General features: G+C 42.8%; 1 protein-coding gene across 15 annotated transcripts; it reads right to left on the reverse strand.

Moving 5' to 3' along the window:
• Positions 1 to 821: 821 nt before the first annotated feature.
• On the reverse strand, positions 822 to 22,004 carry RhoGAPp190 (Rho GTPase-activating protein 190). Of its 15 annotated transcripts, XR_010575633.1 has the most exons (35): positions 21,792 to 22,004; positions 21,208 to 21,372; positions 20,939 to 21,141; positions 20,800 to 20,889; positions 20,625 to 20,737; positions 20,325 to 20,567; positions 18,897 to 19,213; positions 18,636 to 18,842; positions 18,477 to 18,488; positions 17,379 to 17,565; positions 17,053 to 17,321; positions 16,883 to 16,997; positions 15,259 to 15,382; positions 15,175 to 15,192; positions 14,770 to 14,971; positions 14,557 to 14,715; positions 14,230 to 14,502; positions 13,819 to 13,997; positions 13,560 to 13,755; positions 11,982 to 12,193; positions 11,734 to 11,868; positions 11,484 to 11,531; positions 10,336 to 10,451; positions 9,942 to 10,088; positions 9,468 to 9,591; positions 7,670 to 7,900; positions 6,430 to 6,558; positions 6,000 to 6,088; positions 5,876 to 5,947; positions 5,335 to 5,644; positions 4,845 to 4,976; positions 4,597 to 4,629; positions 3,475 to 3,586; positions 1,766 to 2,756; positions 822 to 1,695 (listed from the first exon to the last, which is right to left on the reverse strand). XR_010575633.1 is itself a non-coding variant. In XM_065496394.1 (34 exons), the coding sequence occupies exons 2-34, from the start codon at positions 21,309 to 21,311 to the stop codon at positions 2,558 to 2,560; spliced, it is 5,091 nt and encodes a 1,696-aa protein (XP_065352466.1). In that variant the 5' UTR covers positions 21,312 to 21,372; positions 21,792 to 22,004; the 3' UTR covers positions 822 to 2,557. The 15 variants fall into 15 exon arrangements, 14 of the variants coding, with proteins under 14 accessions (XP_065352466.1, XP_065352470.1, XP_065352465.1 ...); XM_065496394.1 differs by having other exon boundaries at positions 822 to 2,756; positions 11,493 to 11,531; XM_065496398.1 differs by having other exon boundaries at positions 822 to 2,756; positions 5,876 to 5,929.
• Between the last annotated feature and the right edge of the window lie 620 nt (positions 22,005 to 22,624).

Below are 22,624 nucleotides of genomic sequence, written 5' to 3' on the forward strand. Positions count from 1 at the left end.
GGCCATGTCAAAGAAATTTAACAATTCCTCGCTCCTCTCATTTTAAAATCACAATTATTAAAACAATGCATAAATGTTTTTAATTGTTGGCTTGTATTCAATTGATAAAAAAGAGAGGTCACAAAAATCGTCTAAAACCGATATGGAAATACGATATGTACAATTATGTAGTTAATACTGTAAGAGAAAACAAATCAATTATTATACATACTCTCCTGCAGGGTACAATTTTTGCGTTAAACTAGATTTTTATTTTATTATAAAAAAAATACCCTACATTAGAGCCTCACCTCTTTTGGTCCATGCTGACAAGAATTAACAATTTGTTAGATTTCAACTCCTCTTGACGAGACCAACGCCACGACCGCTGGATGACGCTTTTTGGGAGAAATCGTTGATGCGAAATAAAATCGTATTCCAAAGACAGTCAATTTTGGCTTCAAGCAAATTCTTAGGGCATTTCTCATGAATTTGCTTTAAAAGTGGATCGATAAACAGCTTGTTCTACAATTTGCGATGGTTAAAATTTTCAAATAATCTCCAAAAATTTCCAGCGCTTTGAGCACATTTTCTTGGCAGATTTCGATTCCTCTCGTCGAGATGTGTCCAACAGCTCGTGAAACCTTTTGGGGGACCTCGTAAAATAAAATCAGATTTCAAGTGAGGAGACAATTTTACCATTTGCTAACTTTGCAGCCACTTTTCTCAAAAATTGTTACAGTCAATTTTGGCTTCACTTTCCAAGATTTTTCAGAATCAGTCCACCTTTTACTGCAGCTTAATACATTTCGATGGTGTTGTTGAAATGAAAGTCAGTTGGGTTTTAATTAACTTATTGTTGACCGAGTATTGATCAGTTGCTTGTTTTATTGGCCGATACATTCGGGGTTACAAGAAAGAGAGATAGAGAGAGATAGCTGGGCCTGCAAAAAGGACAAACTTGTCCACGCGCTAGTGCTAGACAGACGAGCAGAGCAGAGCGGAGCAGGGCAGAGAGCCGACGCCTCCCTCCCGAACGACTAAAATTTACAAATTCGCGCAGCCACCTCGAGCCACCCTTGCTAAATTCCTCTCACTGCACAAAGTCACTCTAAACACACACACACGTACGCTAAAAACTGGGGCTCGCGGCCCACTGAACCACCCGCCCGCCTCCGGTTATTCTAATGTGATGCACGCCAGCCGAGAATGGAGCTGCACTTTTGTGCCGAATTAAAATACTGCATTATAAAAATACCCACGGGGGTTCAGTTCGAATGCCCGCAAACTAAAGAGCACGTTTCTTCGCCAGTTCCTCGTCGGCCGAGAGGGTTGACTAAAACCGGCCGGCCAGCGCGTCACAAGGTTAATTAAATAAAAAATTAACCGCGACCGGCCGCCGAGAGCTAACATTCACAAATGCAAGTGGGGTCGGCCGGGCTCTGGCTACTGTATGGCTAGAGATGTGCAAACTCGATTATTCGTTATTATTAAATTGACGGATTAGAGCCACAAGTCTCGGAATAAGTCTACATTTTAAATTTTCCCGCGCTTTGTAAACACGTGCCACGCCCCCAATTAAATTCTTACAAAGGATTTCCGGGGTTTTTCGAAACGTTCCAAGCCTTTGTGATTGGTTTACCTGGAAGCCACACCCCCATTTCGGAATACGTGTTAATTAATATAATTTTCCAACGGTTTCCTAAAATGCCACGCCTTCCAATTCAAAATACCAGCAAAAGCGTTAAATTCAAGAATTTCCCGCGCTGCGCGACACATGCCACGCCTTCTTTTCTAAATATACTCGATTCAAATTCTTACAAAGAATTTCCCGCGGTTTGTGAAACGTTCCAAGCCTTTGTGTTGTTTTCCAGGGAGCCACGCCCCATTTCGTAATGTCACGCCTTCCAATTCAAAATTCCCGCGGTTTTCCGGAAGCACGCCCCTTTCACGTGGCCGCGTTTTTCACCATCGTTTATGCTCTAAACCGTTTAAAACTAAAACAAATGATCGATTTCTTTGCACATCCCTACTATTTATGGCACAAATGCATCAAAAACACTGCCGACAAGCGAATAACACAAATAGATACAGAGAGAGAGAGAGTAGTGTAAGACGGTCTTTTTCTTAAAAAATCTTTGGCATCACACACTTTGTTGCGAAAATTGCAAAACGAGGGGCTTGTGCGAGCGCAGCAGCTCCATTGTGGCGGCGCCGAGGACGAGAATCGATCAAGGAGGCTTAAGTACACGAATCACACGCTTGCTTGCTTGCTTTCTTTCTTTCTTTCAGCGTACAGTAGACAATAAAGAGACAGGGTGCTCGGCTCGGTTGGCTGCGGCAGATCCAAGGAAAGAAGGTCCGAGAGAAACAGGACTGGGAGGGGCTGCGCAAGCGCCGCGCTGCCACATTCATTGACCACATTGATGACTTAGAACTGACAAATCGAGTGTGTTTGTGTGTGTGTGTGTGTGTGTATGTGTGTGTGTATTCGCGAGTTAATTGTGTGTCGTTTGTGTACGTGTTTGTTCGTGTGTGTGTGTTTATGCATTTTATCACAAAAGTCTACTGAGAGACACTAGACCATGACGAAGGCCTCCTTGCCGCAGAAGAGGAAGGGGAACTGGTCGATCATGGTCTGCACCAGGTCCTCGAGGTGTGGCCGCATCTGCTCGAACTTGCCCATGTCGCTGAACTCGTACGGCAGCAGCGTCGGCCACCAGCAGATGGCCAGGTTCTTCGTGTCCATGCTGTTCTGCTTGCAGTTCTCGGCCACCCTTCAAACACGAATTTCGAACGTCTAGAAATCACGTATCGCTCCTCACAAATCAAGATAAAATGATAAATGACGCCGCGGAAATTTGGCCGATCGTCTGCTCCGCCCCCTTTTACATCTTACTTAACGAAGTGAAGGTAACTCCGCAACTCAAGGTGCCAGATTGGTAATAGAGGGGCGGGGCGACCGATCGGCCAAAATGACGCGGCACTAACATGATGAATTTTTATAAAATGAACCGCCGATAATCGTTGTAAACGTAGAAACCGTAATTATAGTGCTTTTTGGTTTGAAAAGCAGTGAATCGCACGCAGTTCAAGCAGTCACGTGACTCAATCCCGCATTTCATTGGCTTCTTCTGAGGAGTGTGACATGCGCAGCAGGGTGCGCGCCACTGCTTGGAGGGAGTGGGAGACGCAAGAGAGGTGCGCACGCGTCAAGGCGATGCACGTGCCTGCTCTTGGCCAATGAGATTGCGGGATTGAGTCACTTGACTGCTGCGTGTGATTCTTTGCTTTTGCTGCGCATGCGCAGAGATGTTTCTACTGGAAAATCAGAGAAAACCGCTCTGATTGGTCACTGACGTTGTGAAAAACCACCAAAATAATGGTTTTTACATTTCCGACGGCTATCGAAGTATGGCTTTTCAACCTAATCCATGCCTCAGTAAAAACTTAAATCCCGAATTCACACAAATGAAGAAAAGAATTTACACTTACTTGACAAAATGCTGGAATATGAATTTGAGCACCTGGAAGTTTTCATCTGGCAGTTTTTTAGTGAGGAGTTCTCTGAGCTGGAGGAGACGCATACTCCTGTCCGACGTTCTCACTGAAAATCGGATCAATTATTTAAGAAAGCACGTCAAGCACGGCACGCACAGACTCGTATAAGTATGTATATTTAAATAAATTGAGGGCCAAACAGGAGAGATTTAGATCCATTCCAGCAGCAGGGATAGTTGTCCCACCAGATATAAAATTGTTCATTCATTCTCTAGTTTAGACAGGTAGCAAGTATAGTAGTGTGGAAAAAGAAGAACGATATTTTTGGTCATCCTATTAAAGCAATATGAGACACCAAAATGAAGGTTATCATTCCTTATTGAGATATAATTATATGACATTTAAATCAAATATAATATCGTCTTAAATTAGATAAGTACGCAGCCCCACTCTTTGAGACAGCAGGGTGGGGGGTAGGGGGAAACAGTTGGCCAGCAGGAGTGACAACATGCTTCATTGCTAGGCTGTCAAAATAGAACTTTCATTCGTCCAAAGTCGAAAATAATCCAAGGGTATATGCACAAAAAATTATTAAATAGCGAGTTTTGAGGAAACTGAAAGAGGGCGTAACACCGATAACTTTGAAACATGGGCGTGGTTTCGCGGGAAATCATAAAAGGGAGCAAAGCGCGGGAAAACGAAATATTTTGACAGTAGCGGCTTGAATATCTAGAAAGACTTAAAAATGGGCGTGGCACGTGATTTAAAAGTGCGGGAAAATCGAAACATTTTACGTTTCCACTAAAAACTAGCAGGAATTTCGAAATGAGGGCGTGATTACTCGGAAAAATTTATAAAAATGCGTGGTTTTTACTGTAAAAGCGCGGGAAAATTTAAGTTTTTCAAAAGATTTTCCTGAAAAACCTGATTAGATGATCCGATTTACAGGTTTTACACAATTATCATTTCATTTAAACAAGAAAATTCCATCAACGCAGTTGAAAAGGGTGCAGGTCAATCCGGCGGAAACTATTTTGACAGCCCAATGTTAGGGTAGAGGAAACACAGGGGAGAGAGAGCAAGAGAGACATCTGAATGCGAGTGCTTTGGGCTCACCATGTGAGTCAAGGGCCCTCCTGGCCTTGTCCACTAATGGGAGGGAGCAATACAACAAATTTAGAAACCCAGATCGCAAGTCGAGTTCCCACACATCCGCAAAAGTTCCATTTAAAAATAATTACTCTCCTCAAGTAGAAAGTGATTTAAAAGCAAGAGGCAATTTTAGTTACGTGACGGTTTGTTTGTTTGCACTGGAAAGAAAGTTAAGACGTGTCCCCCCGAATGAGGATGTTAATGAAACCAACCTGAAATGTTCTCCAACTCGTCCATGGCCTCGTCTGTGAAGATTGGCGGCAGTCGTTTGGAGAAGAAGTCCTTCAGGGCGGTGGCCACGGCGTTGACGGGAATGTCAAGCGAGGCCATGTCCACGTTTGGATCTGACGAGCACAGAAATAAATACAAAAAATCGATTAGTCTCCTCGATCATTCTCTAAAACCAATTCTATTTAAATTGATTCCCAAAAATCACTAAATTCCTGCTGCTGCGCATTCTGCTTCTAGAATTATTTCTTAAGACGTGTTGTATGAATACAAAAAAATGAACGTAACTAAAAACAAAAATCAGTTCAGCCATTCACCGTAGAAAAGTAAGAAAATATTTTTATTTTAAAAAAATTCGGGGTTTTCTCGATTCTACAGCAAAGACCGATTTTGGTTTTTTGATCGAGTCACAAATCGCAGCAAACGTGCCTTAAAATTATTAATTTTAATAAAAAAAGGCAGCTAGTCGCGTACCTTCTTCGAGCTTTTGGAAGAGCAGTTCGACGTGGGCACGGTTGCCGGGCACTCGGTAGATGCCCTCGGACTCGACGCCTTCGCTCTCGATGAACTGGACGCACTTCTCGATGATCAGCGGCACGGCGTTCTGCTTCGACTGCTCGAACTCGGCCAGACCCTTGAGAGGCACTTTGGCGCCAGCCTTGACCGCCTTTTTGCGGTCCTTCTCCTGCTTCTTTTCCTCCTTCAGCCGCCGCTTCTCGTCCTCCTTGGCCTTCTGCTTCTCCTTGCGTCGCGTGTTCTTGTCATCCTTCTTCGCCACTCCATACTGAAATTAAAAAAATGTGAAATTTGATTTAAATTGTAGTTGGGGGTGGTAAGCACCCCTTTAACTGGTCGTGGGAGGTCAAGGCGAGTCTAATGGTGGTTAGTTTATGTAATTATGCTTGTTAGAACTAGAGATTTGGAATTGCAAAACAAAATCGTGCTTTTAATTTAATTTTTCTCCTCCGACCTGTGAAATTTCGTCAATAATGAAATAATATTTGAAAAAACTCACGTCTGCTGGGGGAATGCCGTAGCCCTGCAGCCCTTGATACATCTGATGGTGGTCCTGAAGAGAGAGCAAACTCTGATAAATAATGAATCTAGCTGCTCTTAGGCGAAAAAGGCGGGAAACTCACCATGGGCGAATTGACATCCCTGGGCGAGGAGACGTCTAAGCTGGATTCCTCTTCGGGACCGCCGAAATTTCCGTCCATTTTGTATTTTCCTGCGAGAGAAAAGAAAATCGAATTCAATAAAAGCTTGCTAATTGAACGAAAAATAGGAAAAAGAGAGATGGAATGTGAGTCTCAAACACCGATCAGGTCCTAAAAACGTCAGATGTTAATTTGATTGTTCATTTGAGAGTAAAAAAGCGAAAAACACAAATATCACACACATTTATCTACAGGAAAAATCGTAAAAATTGAAACAAAAACTTGAGCAGTCCTGAACGATCATTCAGGAAAAATTAGTACAAAGCAAAAAGCAACGTGTAAAAATGTCGAGATGGATTTTATGTGACAGCCGAAACGAAGAAAAGGAGAAAATGAAAGCGAGAAGCCTCACCTGAGTGGTGGTAGGCGAAGTGCCTTGGAATTACCGGCGGCGGCACTGGTCTTCGCAGGGGATGCTTTAGGGGCCGAGGGGGCAGGGCTCGCGGCTCCTCCTCGCTCTCGTCCGAGCCCGATTCACTCACTGTCGCCAATTAAACCAAAATGAACCAAAAGCTCGCCTAGCGCAACCACATCATCGGAAGTTTATCCAAAAATGTGCATTCGACCAGCCCAATTTATGAAGAAATGACCAAAAACTGATGAATTAATAAAAAAAACTTTAGGTTTCAAGTCAAGGTCACCTTTTCCGACCTTTTTTTCGAGTTGCTGGACCAAAATGTAGCCCGTGAAATCCTGCGTTAGCATACAAAATTTCAATCTCACACACTCAGTACTTCCGACGCTATTCAAGTTCAAATCCGATCAACCCTTAACGACCTTTGACCTGAAAATTTGCTTCTCGTTGATGAAATTTATTTACTCGTAATAAAACTGAATTTAGGAAACCAATAATGGCCAATTCGAATTCAGGTTCCACCTTCAGGGTCCAACCCTGACGTGACCCTGAGCGTCATTGTTACGAAATTATCGAAATCTGCGAGGTAGGTGTCAATCCTTAACAATACTTTGAACGATTTAGATATTTTTATGCTCAGGGTCACGTCAGGGTCGGGCCTTGAAGGTCTTATCTGACTTTTATTTGGTGAAATTAGGTTTCCTTGGCGTGCATAAGTAGTTTGTAAGTGACATTATAGTAACTATCAAAGAGTAAAAAATTTACAGGTCAAAGGTCGTTCAGGGTTGATTAACTTTGAACCTGAATTGCGGCGGATGTACTGAGTGTGAGAGAGTGAAATTTTGTGGGTTTGTGCAGAATATCAAGTGCTACATTTAGGTCCTAAAAATCGTAAAATCCGGAGGTGGCTATCAACCTGAAAACTCGGAAATTCGGAAAAATGTACAAAAAGGAGACCACGACCTTTGACCTACAACTTAAAATTTGGTTGCAAATTCGATTTCAGACGTCTCAAAAACCAGTCCCATCACTCCCGATTCTTAAAAATGCATTTCAAAACTCATCAGAATCTCTTGCCTTAATTTTTTTTTATGTGGTTGCACTTGGTGTCGGCGTACCGTACGAGAATAATAAAAAAATAAGCCATGCCACTCAACTCATGCCCATTGAAACTGACTCTCGAGGGAGAGAAATAAAAAAATGAATAAAAGTTGAGGTAGCGTAATTTTGAAAGCACCTTTGTCGTCCTTGAAACGGTAGCTGAGCATGGCGGCGGCCGCGTCTCCGAAGGGCGGGACCCTGGGGGTGGCCACGGGGATGGCGGCCCTCTTCTTGCGGGTGCGCTTGTGCGGGGTGGACTTGCGCGCTTGGCCGCCGACGCCCCCGCCGCCGCCGCCCCTGTTGTACAGATCGGTGGCCAGTTTGCGCCGCTCCAAGCTACTCCAGTCACTGTCCGAGTCGGTGTAGGCTGGACACAAAACCGCCCACCGGACAAGCCCATTAGCAAAGCGCCAGGGAGACACAAGCGGAGAGCAAGAGAGATATACATATGCATATTTTTTTGTACAAATATGTGGCCAACAAGAAGCGGCGCCTCTTTACAAGCCGCTTCTCTCACTCTATTTACACACTTTCGGAACCTCAAATTTAATAGCCAAGTGATTTGAAAAATTAAAAAAAAAATACATATAAATTAAAGCTGATAGTTTAGAAACTAGAATTGGGGCGCTGTTTCCCGGGAAATTGATTTAGAAGGCGTGGCACGTATCACAAAGCGCGGTTTTATCGTAAAATTTTACGCTTCCTGCTGAGAACTCGCGAAATATTTGAAAAGAAGGCGTGGCAGTGCCACGTAACGCGGTTAATTTTAACTTTGTAGGCGTGGCAAATTTAATGCCAAAGAGCGTTGTGTGATCGTCATTCATACGACTTTTTTCTTGTTCACTCGCGGGAAATTTAAAATGGGGGCGTGGTTTTTCGTAACATTTATAAAAGACGCGTGGCAATTGTCACAGAGCAAGGGAAAATCATGGAATTTGACATTTCGTAATGAAAACTCGTGCAAAATTTAAAAGGAAGGCGTGGCACGTCTCACATGGCGCGGGATAATGATCATATTTTTAATCTTTTACATAAAAACTTTCTGGAAATTGAAATCTCTGGATAAAAGGCGTGGTGCCATGCACAAAGCATGGGAATGTCGTTAAAATTAACGTTTTTACTACAAAATTCCTATAATGAGGGGAAGTAGTTCCCCGGTTTAATTAAATAATGAGGTGTGGCACTGTTCAAACAGCGAGGGAAGACGTCATATAGACGTTTACAGTGAAAACTCGCAGGAATTTTGAAATGGGGGCGTGGTTCTCTGGACAAAAAGGCTGGTTCGTGAAGCAAAGCGCGGGAATATAGTAAAATAAGACGATTTTGTTCTCAAAAATCGCGGGAGTATTGGTGTGCGGGCGTAGTTTCTCGGTAAATTTGACAAAAGGAGGTGTGGTGCTAGTCAAATAGCGCGGGAATTTGACGTTTTCACTGAAATCCCGCGGGACTATTGTAATAGGGGCGTGGTTCGTGCAACATGACGCGGGAATGTCAAAAAATTAAACGTTTTTCAGCGAAATCGCTTTCATTCTAAAATCGCGCCTGTAAATATTTCGGATTAATGGAATGAAAATTATTTTGTACTGAATGAGGGGGCGTATTTCCCCGGTAAATTAATGAAGGAGGCGTGGCATTGTTCAAATAGCGAGGGGAGTCGTCATACTGGACGTTTTCACTTAAAATTCGGAAAATATTGAGTTTTTTAGGTTAAAAGCGTGGTACGTGCCACACAGCGCGTGAAAATCAACTTTGGAAAAATTACATTGCAACAGGAAAATAAAAATATCGAAATCTTGAACATTGCTAATAAATACTGAATCATAAAAAAATACTAAAAGGAACGTTCGGGGCACAGATTTCAAATAAAGAAGCCATTTTCTACTCAAGGTTCGTCATTTAACAACTTAGTGAGAAGTGAAAGGCATCGTCCTTACCTTGTCGGTGTCCTTTGTCCCTTCTAGTGCGAATCCGCGTTTTGTTGGTGCCGGACAGAGTGTCCTGGGGCAGGTAGCTGAACTCACCGTCGTACTGGAAGCCGCCCTGCAGGGCGTCCTTCACCTGAAAAGCACGAAATCGGGCTTACTCGGGGGTGCGTGTGCGCTATGCTCTTGCCTACAAGTACACCTTTTCTTTGGTTTGTTTCAGAAAAAAAAAACAAGAGTGGATTATTGTGAATGAATGTGTGAGTCATTACCACTTCCGCTAAATTTTAAAGCAGCTTGAGATTATTTGTTATTGATTGTTATCGGCTATCGAACGCTATGTTAAAACGTGAGAACATCTATATCAAAACACACAAACGGCAGTCAAAATTAAGTCAAAAAAATTAAAAAGGTACAAAAGGTGTGCAATCTAGAATTGTATGCGCGCGGCGGCGGTGCTGCAGGTCATTCCGGAGGTCGGCTTACCTGATCGAGGTCCTCGGGCTTGGCCAGGGGGGCGTTTCTTCTCGCCTGAGCCTCTCGCACCCTGGCGTCTTTGCCGCTTTCTGGGTTCATTCGTTTCAAAGCGACATCCAAGTTGGAAAATTTTTCCATATTCAACTTTCCAGGCTGCTAAAAACGACAACCAACAAACACGCTCAGCTCTGCGCCAAAAACCAATCGTTTTCTGCACGCTTGGTTCGCGCGCAGAGTGGTCTCTACAGGGCTCATGCAAATTCGGTTCCAGCTTCAGGTCGGGTGAACAGTAATTTAATTTGTGTGCCATGCAACTGACTTGTCATTATTAGGGACATTACTGAAGCCAAGCAAAAATGTGAGAGGAAGAGAGTGTGATATTTAAACTACTCGCCGGCAATACCTTCAGTGTTTGGCTGTTGCCCTTGGGACGGGTCGACTTGGAAGTCAAATGCCGCCTTCCCGTGGTGAACGCGTGCATGCCGTAGCTGTTGAAAAGCAGTTCGTTGTCTTCCTTGTCTAAAATCATCACATGGACAAAAAGGGTGTCACTATCGGGTTTTCAGGACGCATACGAGGGCAACCAAATATCAAATTTCGTTAAAAATTAAAATTTAGAGGGATACCGATGAGCAAAAACCGATTATCGATTGTTTTTTTCTTAGGTTTAGAGCGCGAATCGTGAGTTTTTAAGCTTCACATAATATTCAGAACATACAACTTTTAACGAATATTTGTGCAATGGCAAGAATTTAGCAAATAATGACTTCAATAATAACGAATTTCCCGCGCTTTTAGAGTAGTGCCACATCTTAAATTTCACAAAATTCCAAGCCGACGTAATATCAAAATTCCCGCGAATTATTTTCCGAAAAGTCAAGATTTACGATTTTCCCGCGCTTTCAATAAAAAAATAATTTTCAAGGAACCACGCCCCCATTTCAGAGTTTTCGATGGTTTATTTAAATTCAATGATTTTCCCGCGCTTTGCAAGTCGCAACACGGCAAACATTCAAGGGAACCACGCCCCCAATTGCGGTATTACCGCGAATTGTAAAAACTCAAAATTCAAGATTTTACCACTCTTATTAAACTATGCGACGCCTTCTTTGTTAATTTTCTGGCTTTTTGTCACAAACAAAACGCTTAATTTGTCAATTTTACAAAAAACCACGCCGCTATTTCGAAATTCCCACGAGTTACGATTTCTTCCAAGTCAATTTTCACAGATAATCATCTAGAGTAGACAAGCGCTTTTGGATATTAAGACGATTTATCCATGAAAATAGAATATTATTTATCGTTTGAATTAGGCACAAGTAATAAATATGTATAATTATAATGAAAGCTTAAAAACCGATTGTTAAAAATTAGGCAAAAATCAATCATTTTCTGCACATCCTTGGCATAGACAAAATAGAAGGCAAGCAGGGAGAGGGACGGGGAGCGGGGGGCAACAAAATTCAACGGCTGCAATCGATCTATGGCGAAAAAGGAAGCAGATGAGAGGGAGACATGCAGGTGGATGGACACAAGACAGACACAAATCACCTGAGTCACCTCTAGTTGCCAACGACTCCCGAGAGCCGCTTATGTCAGCTTGGCAAAAGACAAAATTGGCAATTAGTAATCTGATACCAGGCTCGAAACTGAAATTATGAGCAAACAGGCGACGACGACAGAGACTCAAAGCTCTCATCGAGTTCCATTTCAACGAAATTATGAAAAGAAGCATCAAAATGGAAGTCTTTCGCGGCTTTGAGATTCCATCCGAGATGCCTGGTCACCGCGAGATTATTACATGTGATTTCCTCGAGGCTAGAGTGAGATCCCGTGGGCAGCGAGGCTGACGCCTTGCTCAGTCTTGAGCGCTGCGGAGGGTGGTCGGGAGGGGCTGGCTCTGGAGGGGTGGTTGGGGGCGGATACACCTCAAAACCTGATTCCCAGAGCACAATCGACAGGGTTAGCCACACGCCGAACCATTAAATTACTTTCGAAGCGCGCTGCATGAAAGAGAGGAAGAGAAAGAAAGAAAAAAATGAATCTCACCGTGATGCAGTTTCCTCCGATTTTTAATCTCCGAAGGCTTGACCAAGTGATGCTCCCCATTTTCTTGGTGGTACAGTTCGACGCCAGAATACTCAGAGTCGTCACTGGCAGAGAGACCCTGGTCGTCTGGGTAGGTTGGCGACAGCTGGTCGTCGAGCTCATCGCCCATCGAACCGTCCGTGGGCAGCCGCTCGTAGATCTCGCTGCCGCTCCTGCCGACATCGCACAAATTAGCTTTTCCGCCGCATGAAATATTGTTCATTTTCTTGAAATTGCTCAGACGCGCGATAACCGACGGCGTGGATAAGACACTCAGTTTCTATTCGCATGAGCGCAGGAAATGAATAAACCACAAACTTCCAGGAAGTGTTATCCAAATAAAATACATGAATAAAGTTTAACTACTCGAGATCAAAATTTGCAAGGTCGCACGCACTCATTCTTGAATTAACGCGTGTACCACTATGTAGACTAAATTATGATTAGAATCAGCATAAATCGTAACTGAGAGATACTAATTTAGTTTCTTTGAGGAATATTATTTAGGGGAAAATTCATTTAAATCTGAAATTTAACGATTTACCCGCGCTGGGTAAATTAATGTAAATTTGAGGTTAACCACGCCCACATTCCAAAATATTTTGAGTTTCCCGCACGTAGCAACATATTATACCACGCCCACTTTTAAATTCTCGCAAGTTCTTAGATGATAACACGTAAAATTGAACGATTTTCCCGCAATTTGCGACCAATGCCAAGCCTTCTTTTAAAGATTTCCACGGAAATCACGCCCCCATTTCATATTTCCCGCAAAAATTCTTAGGGAAAAAACATGAATTTATTATTTTCCGATGTCTTTTTATTGTTTAACTGGGGAACCTCCTCCCCCCATTTCAAATATCCTTGTGAATTTTCCATTAAAACACGATGATTACGATTTTTTACTTTCCAGGGAACACACTCCATGTGAGCTGTGAGAAATTACCCATAAATGTTCTTGGCTAAAACGTAAAATTGTCGATTGTCCAGCGCTTAAAACGACACGTTCCAGCGCGTTATGTTGCGGGAAACCACGTCCTCTTTTTCAAATTCCGCGAATTCTCAATAGGGACAAGGAAATTATTACGTGCCACGCCTCCTTTATAAATTTTTTCATCGGAACCACATCCTTAGTTTTGAAAATTCTCGCGGTGTAACCATAATAATTCAATTGTATGATTTTCCCGCGATTGGTGTAATTTTGTGATCAGATGGGGTGCATGTGTGAGAACATCATCACCGGAGTGTACTGCCATGCTGAACGTCAAAATAAATTTGAATTTGAAACCACGACTCCTCTGTTGGCACAACACCCTCATTTCACAATCTATGCCAAATTTAAAACAATCGTCAAATTTTACGATTTCCCGGCGCTGTCTGATGAACCACGCCCTCATATTAAAATTCTCGCGAGTTACGCCCACTTTCAGAGTTGACTTTTTACAGAGCCATCCCGGTTTTCGACAAAAAATCATTAACTAACGTGAAATTTGATTATAAAACCGTTTACTTAGACAAAAATATTAAAAATTGACTTACCCGTCATTAGAGTTTGAAGCTTTGATGTGGTAGCTTTCATGGCGGGGCGGAGGACGGGGGTGGTGCCTGCCCGAGGAGCGCTCCAGGGTTCCTTCCCCTGAGTCGTCCAGCTGGCCCGGTTCCTCCATGTTGAATGCTTGCTCGATTTCCGGTTTCTTGTCCCAAACCTCTTTGAAGAATGGCGTGAAAAATGCAGCTGGACGAGAAACAGACAGAATTAGCAACCGGCAATCCAGGCCATTCACAAGAGATGGCCTACTTTTTTGCTGGGAAGAAGCAGACGAGGTCATGAAGTGTGCACCGAGCCGGTCCGCCACGATGTTGCCGCCCGTGATGAGCTGGTGGCTAAGGTCGCTGCCAAAAAATGCGTTGGCGCCGCCCGAATCGGTCACGGCCAGAATTTGAATAGGCAGGTTTGGAATGTTGGCAGAAAATGCGCTGAAATCAAAGCCATTGTCAGCAAAATTTAGGTCAAATATTATTAGTTACAAAAGACCCTTATTTTTTAAATGCAAATAAAAAAGGAAGTGCAGTTACAATTTTTTAAGACAGGAAATAGCAATAATTAAAAAAAAAAATCCTGCACAGTTGACCAAATATGACCACTTTTTCCCCAAATTTTAGATTTTGACGGGTTAGATGGTATTTCCAATGCAAAAAATGAACTCACTCTAATGTGGCGAGGGAGGCTTTTCGCTTGGTCGAATAGACAAGGACAAAGCCGTGCACGAGCTCCTCTCGAAAAGCGTTTGCACCGTGGAATGACGAGATTATGACTTCAACCTTGCGCTTCGAGTCGCCCAGAAAGGTTTCCAGGATGATACTTCTGTCACCAGAGAGGAAGCAGCATTGGTGACTGAGTAATGGGTTTAAAACGTGCTCCACCGAGTACGGGTCTCCGCAGAAAACACACAAAATTATCCGGATATCTGGTTCGCTGTACCTGGTAGTGAATTATTTGAGATTTTAGGCTGAAAATTGAGGTGACTATACTCACTCTACTACTGACTGATAGATGTTGAGGAACCCTGCCCTGTGCTGGATAGACTGGACCAGCTGTCGAAGGGCGTCTGAGATCAGCACCGAGTTAAATCTCTGACAATCACCGCCAGACACGGACTCGTCGACGGAAACATCAATGAACGGACACTGCAAACTGTCCGATTTCGCGTTAGAAGAGTAATTAGGAGTGACGAAATTGCGAATTTACCTGTCAGCTAGGGACTGGCCCTCCTCGCGGAGGTGCATCGCTTCTTTCTCGTCGACGGAGGCGTCGCAGGAAAAGAGAATGACTATGGGCAAGCCTTGGAAGGGCAGGCGGTCCTCCTGCTCCAGGTTGGACAGCAGCGTCTTCTCCAGACTGTCCCGGACATACTCAAAAGACTCGGGGTTGGAGTAAACACAAAAACAGCCTGCAAAGAGGGCCAGAGTGAGAGAGGCGACGGGAAAATAACGCGACTGCTCGGTAGCTTGGTTGGAAAGTACTTTGGGCGTGATGTGTGTCATGTTGTGTCGAGATTAACAAAAGGAAATCAAGCATTCTGGTGTGCTTGCTGCTAAGGATTTGGTGTGTTTGACTGAGATTGAAGGAGGCAAAGAAAGTATCGCCACATACCATGTTCTGAGTGGTCTCCTTGAATGAGAGAGCCAGTTCAGAGTACAGATTAATTAGCCTCGCGCTCTGTTAACGGTTACTCACCGTGAGGCAGGAAGTCGGAAGTGCGGAACGAGTTTTGCGGCAGCGACACATCTCCATCGATTATCCTGTAGTCCAAGCCGTATGTCTGGCAATCAAACTCGTACTCGTCGTCTTCACACTGCGCCTGAAAAACCACACGGAAAATTTTTTACCCAACAATAAGAGTGTTTAGAGTGCTGTCCATGTCATTTAGAACTAGAGTAAACATCTTAATTAATAGCAATGCTATAATGTAACTAAGGGATGAGCATCAAGCAAAGAACAACCCCTTAACACTACCCCTTTGACAGTAATGTGATATCAAGATTTTAAAGTGTGATTTTTTTCGTGACTTGTTTTATGATTTTCACTAGTCTGGGCCCACTTCGGCTTTGTCCTCCAGGGCAAGGTCTTAGTCACTTGTTTTCCTGAAGTGTCGCCCTTTCTCACATGATTTCAAATTGTAATTGACTATGATACATTAATGTATTTATGACATAGTGTGAGAATAAACATCCAATAATTATATAAATTGTTTACTGTTTTCTGGTTTTCTCGATTTTTCTTTAACAATTGGTTCCTTCAACCCCTTAACCACCCTTTAAAGCAACCCTCAGAGTATTTTTTATTCTTTAACTGCTTATTTTGAATTATATGTACCGTTTCATCTTCTGAATTCATTTTAATGTAAAAATTACTCACAATTTTATCATTCAACCGAAATTCTAACCACCCCTTGGAACTGATCGATAAAGTACGTGAAATGAGAAAAATAATTATTCTAAACAAATGTTTGCAGTCCTTAAAACTCTTTGGGGTTTATTTAGGGGGTGAAGAAATAAACTAAGACGAGAAAACACTTGAAAACTAAAAATTCTTCAATAGGATAATTTTCAGGGGGTGAATTAGGGTTGAAATATAGGGGGTGGTAAAATTGTTTAGCAAGAAATAAATTTAGGCGAAGAAATGTAACAAATTTTAAATGAACAGAGACAAAACCAGAGGTTTCTCATAACCAAAATCTTTTCGGGGTTAAGTTAGGGGTTTGTTTAAATGATTTATGATGACAAATTACTATGCTGATGTTTTGTTCTAAAAGTTAGGCGTTATCAAAATATATAAACATAAAAATAACAAGAAATTCTATAGAAAGGATATTACTAAGGGTTGAAACTGAGAGAGGGATTGGAATATTTATGAAATTCATCCCCTTGAGTTACCTAAAGATAGCTAATGAAACACCTTTGTTTCTGATTGAAAAGGAGGGGAAATTTCATCATCAATATTTGATCACAGGAAAAAATAATTTACTTTTTCAAATTTTTTAGGGGTTGCAGAAAACCCGCATTTTTTTTTAAAAAAAAGAATGAAGTGCAGGGTTAATTTTTTTATTGTCAAGAGAAATTTTGTAGAGATATTGAGGCAGAAAATAGCAATTTTGAAGAAAAAAATCTGCACAGTAGAGGAATTTGATACCACTCCAAAAGCAAATTTTAGATTTTTAGTGGAGGAATGGAAATTTTTTTGCGCAAAAAATTAGGTGGAAAACAAATGCAACCCTGGATTTTTCGCAACGCTCCAGCCAAAACACGAGTCTTGGAGTCGGCAAATAGCGAAGGGTGAATTTAATGATCAGCGCACTCACTCTTATTTCAGTTGCTAATTCTTCAGCTAGTCCATCGATTCCGAGAAGCACTAGATTCAGTTTGTTGCTGTCTGCACTGAGCAGCCACTGACTACTTCTATTCCAGGAAGATGGCCTGTTGGTCAAATAATAAAAATTTCCAGTTTCACTTTAAAACCCTAAAGTCGCACCTGTGAGCCTTTGTGGCGAGGATGCGTTCGATGAGCGCGTCCATGCAGTTGGGGAAAGCGGGGCAGTGCTCTCGAATGGGGCAGTGCACAAAGCCAAGGTGCTGGAAGAGCATTAGTTTGCGGTCCTGGTCGAGCCGGTCGAGCGCCTTGTAGCGCGAGTCCTCTTGCAACGCGTCCGTTATGTCTTTTATGTCATCCTGCGTGATTGTTCCGGACGGCGCTATACTTTTAAAGTGGTAAAACAGATCGGCGTGCTCAAGCAGAAGCTCCTATTAAAAAAATTATATTATTATTTGTTCGGGTTGACCTTGGGAGTGGGGTTGTACCTGGAAATTGTGCTTCGCCTTGTCGATAATCTCTTTCTGGTGCTGGTCGTAGATTTGCTGGCAATCTTGCTCCGAGAGAGCCTCAAAACACTCCCGGCCCATGAAGAGCACGCGCACCTCGGCAAGCATTTTTCCAGGCGTCACGTAGCCCGTCTCCTCCAGCAGTTGCTTGAACTGTTTTCGCCACCTGAACGAGAAAACAATAATGACAACAGGCCCTAATTTACAAATTCACTTCAGCATATTTTTGAATTCAATACAAAAATATATTATAGTATGGTGATTTTAGGTAAATAGAACTCCCTTGAGCAGACAAATTCTGTTTCTTCAGTATTTGAAAAGAGCCATGACACTAGTTAAAACCAGATTTTTTGATTTAATGCTAGATAATCTATATCAGGATGTGCCCAAAAATCTCGTTACTGATCGACCTGGTGCCTTCAATAGAGTCAAATTGAACATATCTTGAAATCTGCATTTGTTGTGAGGGCTACCCTGGCGCCAGGTTTCAATTTTGTGCATGTTCTGCTGGTCTTATCTGACCTCAGGGGGCCCCTAAGCATATTTTGGGGCTTCAAAGCCAAGAATTGTAGCAATTTTGATTTTCTAAAAATTCATCTGAACTAAAAAAACTACCGTTTTTTAACCTTTGACTCTCTGTATCTCAAAAACTAAAGATATCGCCACCCTGAAAATTTCCACGCATGCTAAACACACTTGGGGCAACATTTTATCCAATACGCAGAAAATTATTTATAATCCAGTTTTTGAAACACTTTTCTAAAATTAAAAAAAATATCCTATTTTTGCAAATTTAAAAGTTTTCGTCCTTCCAATTATGATTTTGTTTGCAAAAAGTTTGATCTAGCTTCATTAGAACTCGAGAAATATTGCAAAACTCTCTTGGAAACACCCGTGACACTTCAAGGTTAGAGCCGAAAAAATGCGTTTAGAGCGGAAAGGAATAAATGTAGGTTGAGCTCTTCATGCGAGTTAATTAGCAACAACTAGCGCCATTGAAAACAACGTTACAAGTTGCGGCGGCTCAAGTTTCTTAGTTAGAAGCAGCATAGAATTTACAGCAAAATATGTACATACCTTCGAGGCAGCCTGCAGCAAGCGGAAACAGAGAAAACACAGGATTAGTTTAGTATTGTCCAAATTAGATGATTCCCTGGCTCGGAATAAATATTTACATTTGGTTAGTGCAAAATTGAGGCCAGGCGTTATTTACAAAATGAAGAAAAGGATGCTAACTCTAATCTCTTCTGCTCCTGCTGCAGCGCGTTCAAGTGGTTCTTAAAGACAGTCTCAGCCTCCATCGTGTCCAACACATCGTACGGAATGCGACTTTCGTCCTGGGTCTCGTCCAGCTCCATCCACGACATGTCCTCGGGACACTCGAAGAAGTACTGGTTGAAGTCAGGGTGCTCTTTGATGTGCTGCTGCACCAGAGGCCAATCACTGCAATTAATCAATTTAATTAGGTTCAAAAATGGCGAAATAAAAAAATTATACCCATCGTGGAGTGTGTTGAGGTCTGGAACCATTTCCTGCAGGATTTCCGGCAGCATGTCCATGTAGTTGTTGAGCCGGGCGGCGAGCTGCTCGTCCTTGAGGCGTTTCACGTGCCGGCGGAACTGTCTCTGAGCACTGTCCATGCCGAGCAGGGCGACAAAGTGGATGAAATCAGGGTGGCCAGACAACTTCTTGCTTGTGTGACTCCACACGCAGTGGTAGTCTTGCACCTGCGTCCTGATCAGCCGCTGGAACGCCTCGGTCGCCATGTCCAACTGCTCCTTTCGAGAACGGGCTGCCTCGCCGAACGCAAGGATCTGGAAATCACATTGGAAAAGTTAAATTTACTTCTGGAAGGGTCAATTGAATGGGTTCCAATCTCAAAATACAGTACAGCAACGGCCGATTTTTTTTAAGTTAAAGGACGCCCTTTGCAGGACAGGGGACCCTCAACCAAACCCATTCCCTATCTTCCTGTGTAAAAAATCGGCAAATTTGCAAATTTTGGCGAAAAAACTGAGCAATTGATACATTTTCAAAATACGCGTTTTGTGACATTTCAAATTTTTGTTTTTTGGTCCCAGGCGGGGCCTTATGGGCCGGACGGGGCCAAATTTGGTACCAATCGATGCCTTTTGGTGAGGCGCGTCCACCCACGTCTGAGTTTTCTAAATGGGACCATTTTTAACAATTTTAAAAACATTTTTTGCCGCCCAATTTTCGAAAAAGTTGTAAATTTTAATGACTACTTCTGATCATATATCCGGTCCAGGAAAATATTTGGAAAATTAGTTCCTCAACCAACGCGAAATTTATTTAGGATTTAAAGACCAAATCAAAATCCTATTTTTTTACTCTGATAAACGTGATTTTTTTCCATGAGGATAACATGCGAAATCGAAAGTATTTTCCAAATATAAAGAGTTTTACCATCTCCATCGCACGCAAAAGACCGCCGCTGGCCTAGAAACTAATTTTCAGATTTTTACCGCCCATAGAAAAATTTAAATGAATTTGTTTCGGATTTTTTCAGCTTCGTGACAAAGATGGTTTTATTTTTATCAAAATTCTTCCGCTTATCGGATCGTCGACCACGAACCCTCATTGGACAGGTCTTTGATTGAACTATTACTTTGGATACCCTGACGTCCTTTTTCAGGGTATTCCGACCTGAGATCCGTTCCAAAGCCGGATGATAATGCTTTTTCACTAATTTAGCGATACCCAGCAAAGATTTTTCACCCTTGCCTGTCCTCGACCTTCCTCAGGTCATGCGACCTGACACCGGGCCCCTTTTGTTGCGGTTTTGCCGGCGCCCGTCTGGAGGCCCGAAGGGCCCAAGGGGCGCTAAATTTGACAAACAAATTCCTTGTTTCTTTACTGCAAATTTGGGAAGAAAAACTCAAGGGAGATGGCCCTATTTTTTACCTTAGGTCTGCCTTTGGTGCGGTCAATGAGCTGCGCCAGGGCAACAAACGCTTGGTCAACGTTGATGTTCTCGTGAGCGGAGGTTTCGATCATGAGAATCGCGCCTTTGAACTCTTTCCTCTGCACCAGTCTTTCAGCTTCCTTAACGTAGAGCTCGTTGGCCTCGTCGTTCTTCGTTGTCGCCAGCACCACCGGCTTCTTAGTTTTCAACAGGTTGTTCAACATGCCGGCCACAAACTCAACCTGAGGACAGAATTATGGAGGTTTTATTTGCTTTTGAAGTTGTTTCAAGCGCCTTACCTGTTTCTCGATGGACCGGCTGGGAACAGTGGACACGTCTAGCACGCACAGAAAGCCGTCGACACTGAATCTGCCGTCGGGCAGAACCTTTTGCTCGTATTCCTTTTCAATGCCTGATCATGAGCGAGTTTTATAATTAGAGTAAGACGGTTTTGAATAATTTAAAAAGGCATACCAAGCTGATTCTTGCAAATGTACATAAGTTTCTCAGCCGAGGTGAGTTTGGTAGCGCTGCACCGCTTTATGTATGGCTCCATTTTACCTCCTGGATGTTATTTTTAACTTCACTAGTAAAAAAATGATAAATCTCGTACCCTTAAAAGCTTGAAAAGACGCATCGTCGATGAACTCTGTCTGCTCGACTACATTGAAGAGGAACTCTCCGTCCTCACAGCATTTGAGGACCTCGCCCCAGTAGAGGAAGTGATCGTTGTTGATCACCCTGGAGCTGAAGTCCATCTGACTAAGCACCGAGATGTGCTCCACATTGTACTCGTCTGCGTCCGACCGCACAAATCTGAATTCAAACATTATATATTATATAATTAAATTCCCTTCCTAAAATTTATAAAAAAAGCCGTACCTGTTGCAAAGACACGATTTTCCCACACCAGAATGGCCTTTTTCCTTCTCAGTGCCGGAGACCCCGACAACGCTGACGTTGAAGGACCTCATGTTCCTCGGCATTGCTGGCTGATTTTTTAATTGGGCGAGAGCAGCGAGTGGCTCACCTCAGGCCCATTGGAACCTGCAATAATTCTTAATGAATATTCAAGCTTGAGTTGCAGAGTGTCGGTTTACAAGGAAGTGTCGGTTTGTAAATCGATGCCAGTGACACACTAACCGTTTCACTCGCGATTAAAGCCCTTTCGAGAAAATTAAAAACTGAAGCACTCCCGTAAGTATCAACCATGACTGGGATATAATTTAAAAACAACTTATTTATATGAATATGTTTAAAAGTGTTACCCACAATACAAAACAAAATAAAAAAAAGGAAGGCTGACATCCCAAATTGGCAACTGCCGGAAAACTTCAATCTTCGGGGGCAAAGGTGCCAAAAAAAGGGAACCCATATCCTTCTCAGACCCCTTCCGAGCAAAAGGAGCCCTGGGGACCTCCGCTGGAGGGTAAGGGGTGGTCCTGGGGCCTTCGGGGTAAGCTGACCTGGAGGCGGCGCCGCGGTTTGCGGGGGCAGAGAGCGAAGGTCGGAGGCACCTCCGAGCAAGGGGGAGACAACGGAGGCGGCCGCGGGGGCCGCTCGCTGCTGGAAAACTGCGTTGGCGGCAGTTAGAGTCGTCTTGGACGACACATTCGGCCCGAATTCACTGTGTGCCTCTCCCTGGAGTTAGCGAAACGCCATATTGAATAATCTGTCACCCGGGCATGCGCTCTACGTAAACAACTAATCCAGATGGGCAATACTATCGATGTCAGAATGGCGTTTTGCCACCGTTTTTGCTGCTTTTTGAATTTATTTCAGAGTCAGGAGGGTTTTAAAATGAATGCAAAACCGATTCCAGTCTCGAGGAAGCTGATTTTAATTTCAATTTGGGTCTAAATAAAGAGGAAATAGATAACGTTTAAAATTGGTGATCGATTAAATAAGTATCGCATGTTTCCGCGGCATCTGTGGGTCATTTTTCAAACCTGCCAAAACGTTCGATCCGCTTTTAGTACTTCAGCGCGCGAATCCTAGAGGTTTGTGCTGGCTTTTATTGTCCTTCGCTTAAAAATCAATGTCGATTTCACTAAATTATTTTAGGCTTACAAGAGCTGTATTCTTCAAGTTAGCAGTTAAATTTGAAGAAATATTATTTCAATTTAATCTTGATTCCTTCAGTTCGTTTAGGAAGTAAATAAATTTTCTGTTTTGAGTTTCATAATATCAGTAACATGCAACCAGCCTGGTTTTCTTACTTTCATTCGAAGAATTCCTTTACAGGTTTAAGAGGACTTTCAACATCACTTGTATTGTTTCTTCAGTTTATCAACTGACA

This window comes from Cloeon dipterum, chromosome X (assembly GCF_949628265.1).
Source record: "Cloeon dipterum chromosome X, ieCloDipt1.1, whole genome shotgun sequence".
Lineage (NCBI taxonomy): Eukaryota > Metazoa > Arthropoda > Insecta > Ephemeroptera > Baetidae > Cloeon > Cloeon dipterum.

Coding starts and splice junctions, on each gene's coding strand:
- RhoGAPp190 (XM_065496393.1), bottom strand. CDS start 21,311: ATGCCGAGGAACATGAGGTCCTTCAACGTCAGCGTTGTCGGGGTCTCC. Junction 21,142..21,207: donor AAATCGTGTCTTTGCAACAG/GTACGGCTTTTT, acceptor GTTTGAATTCAG/ATTTGTGCGGTCGGACGCAG. Junction 5,948..5,999: donor GGGATGTCAATTCGCCCATG/GTGAGTTTCCCG, acceptor ATTATTTATCAG/AGTTTGCTCTCTCTTCAGGA.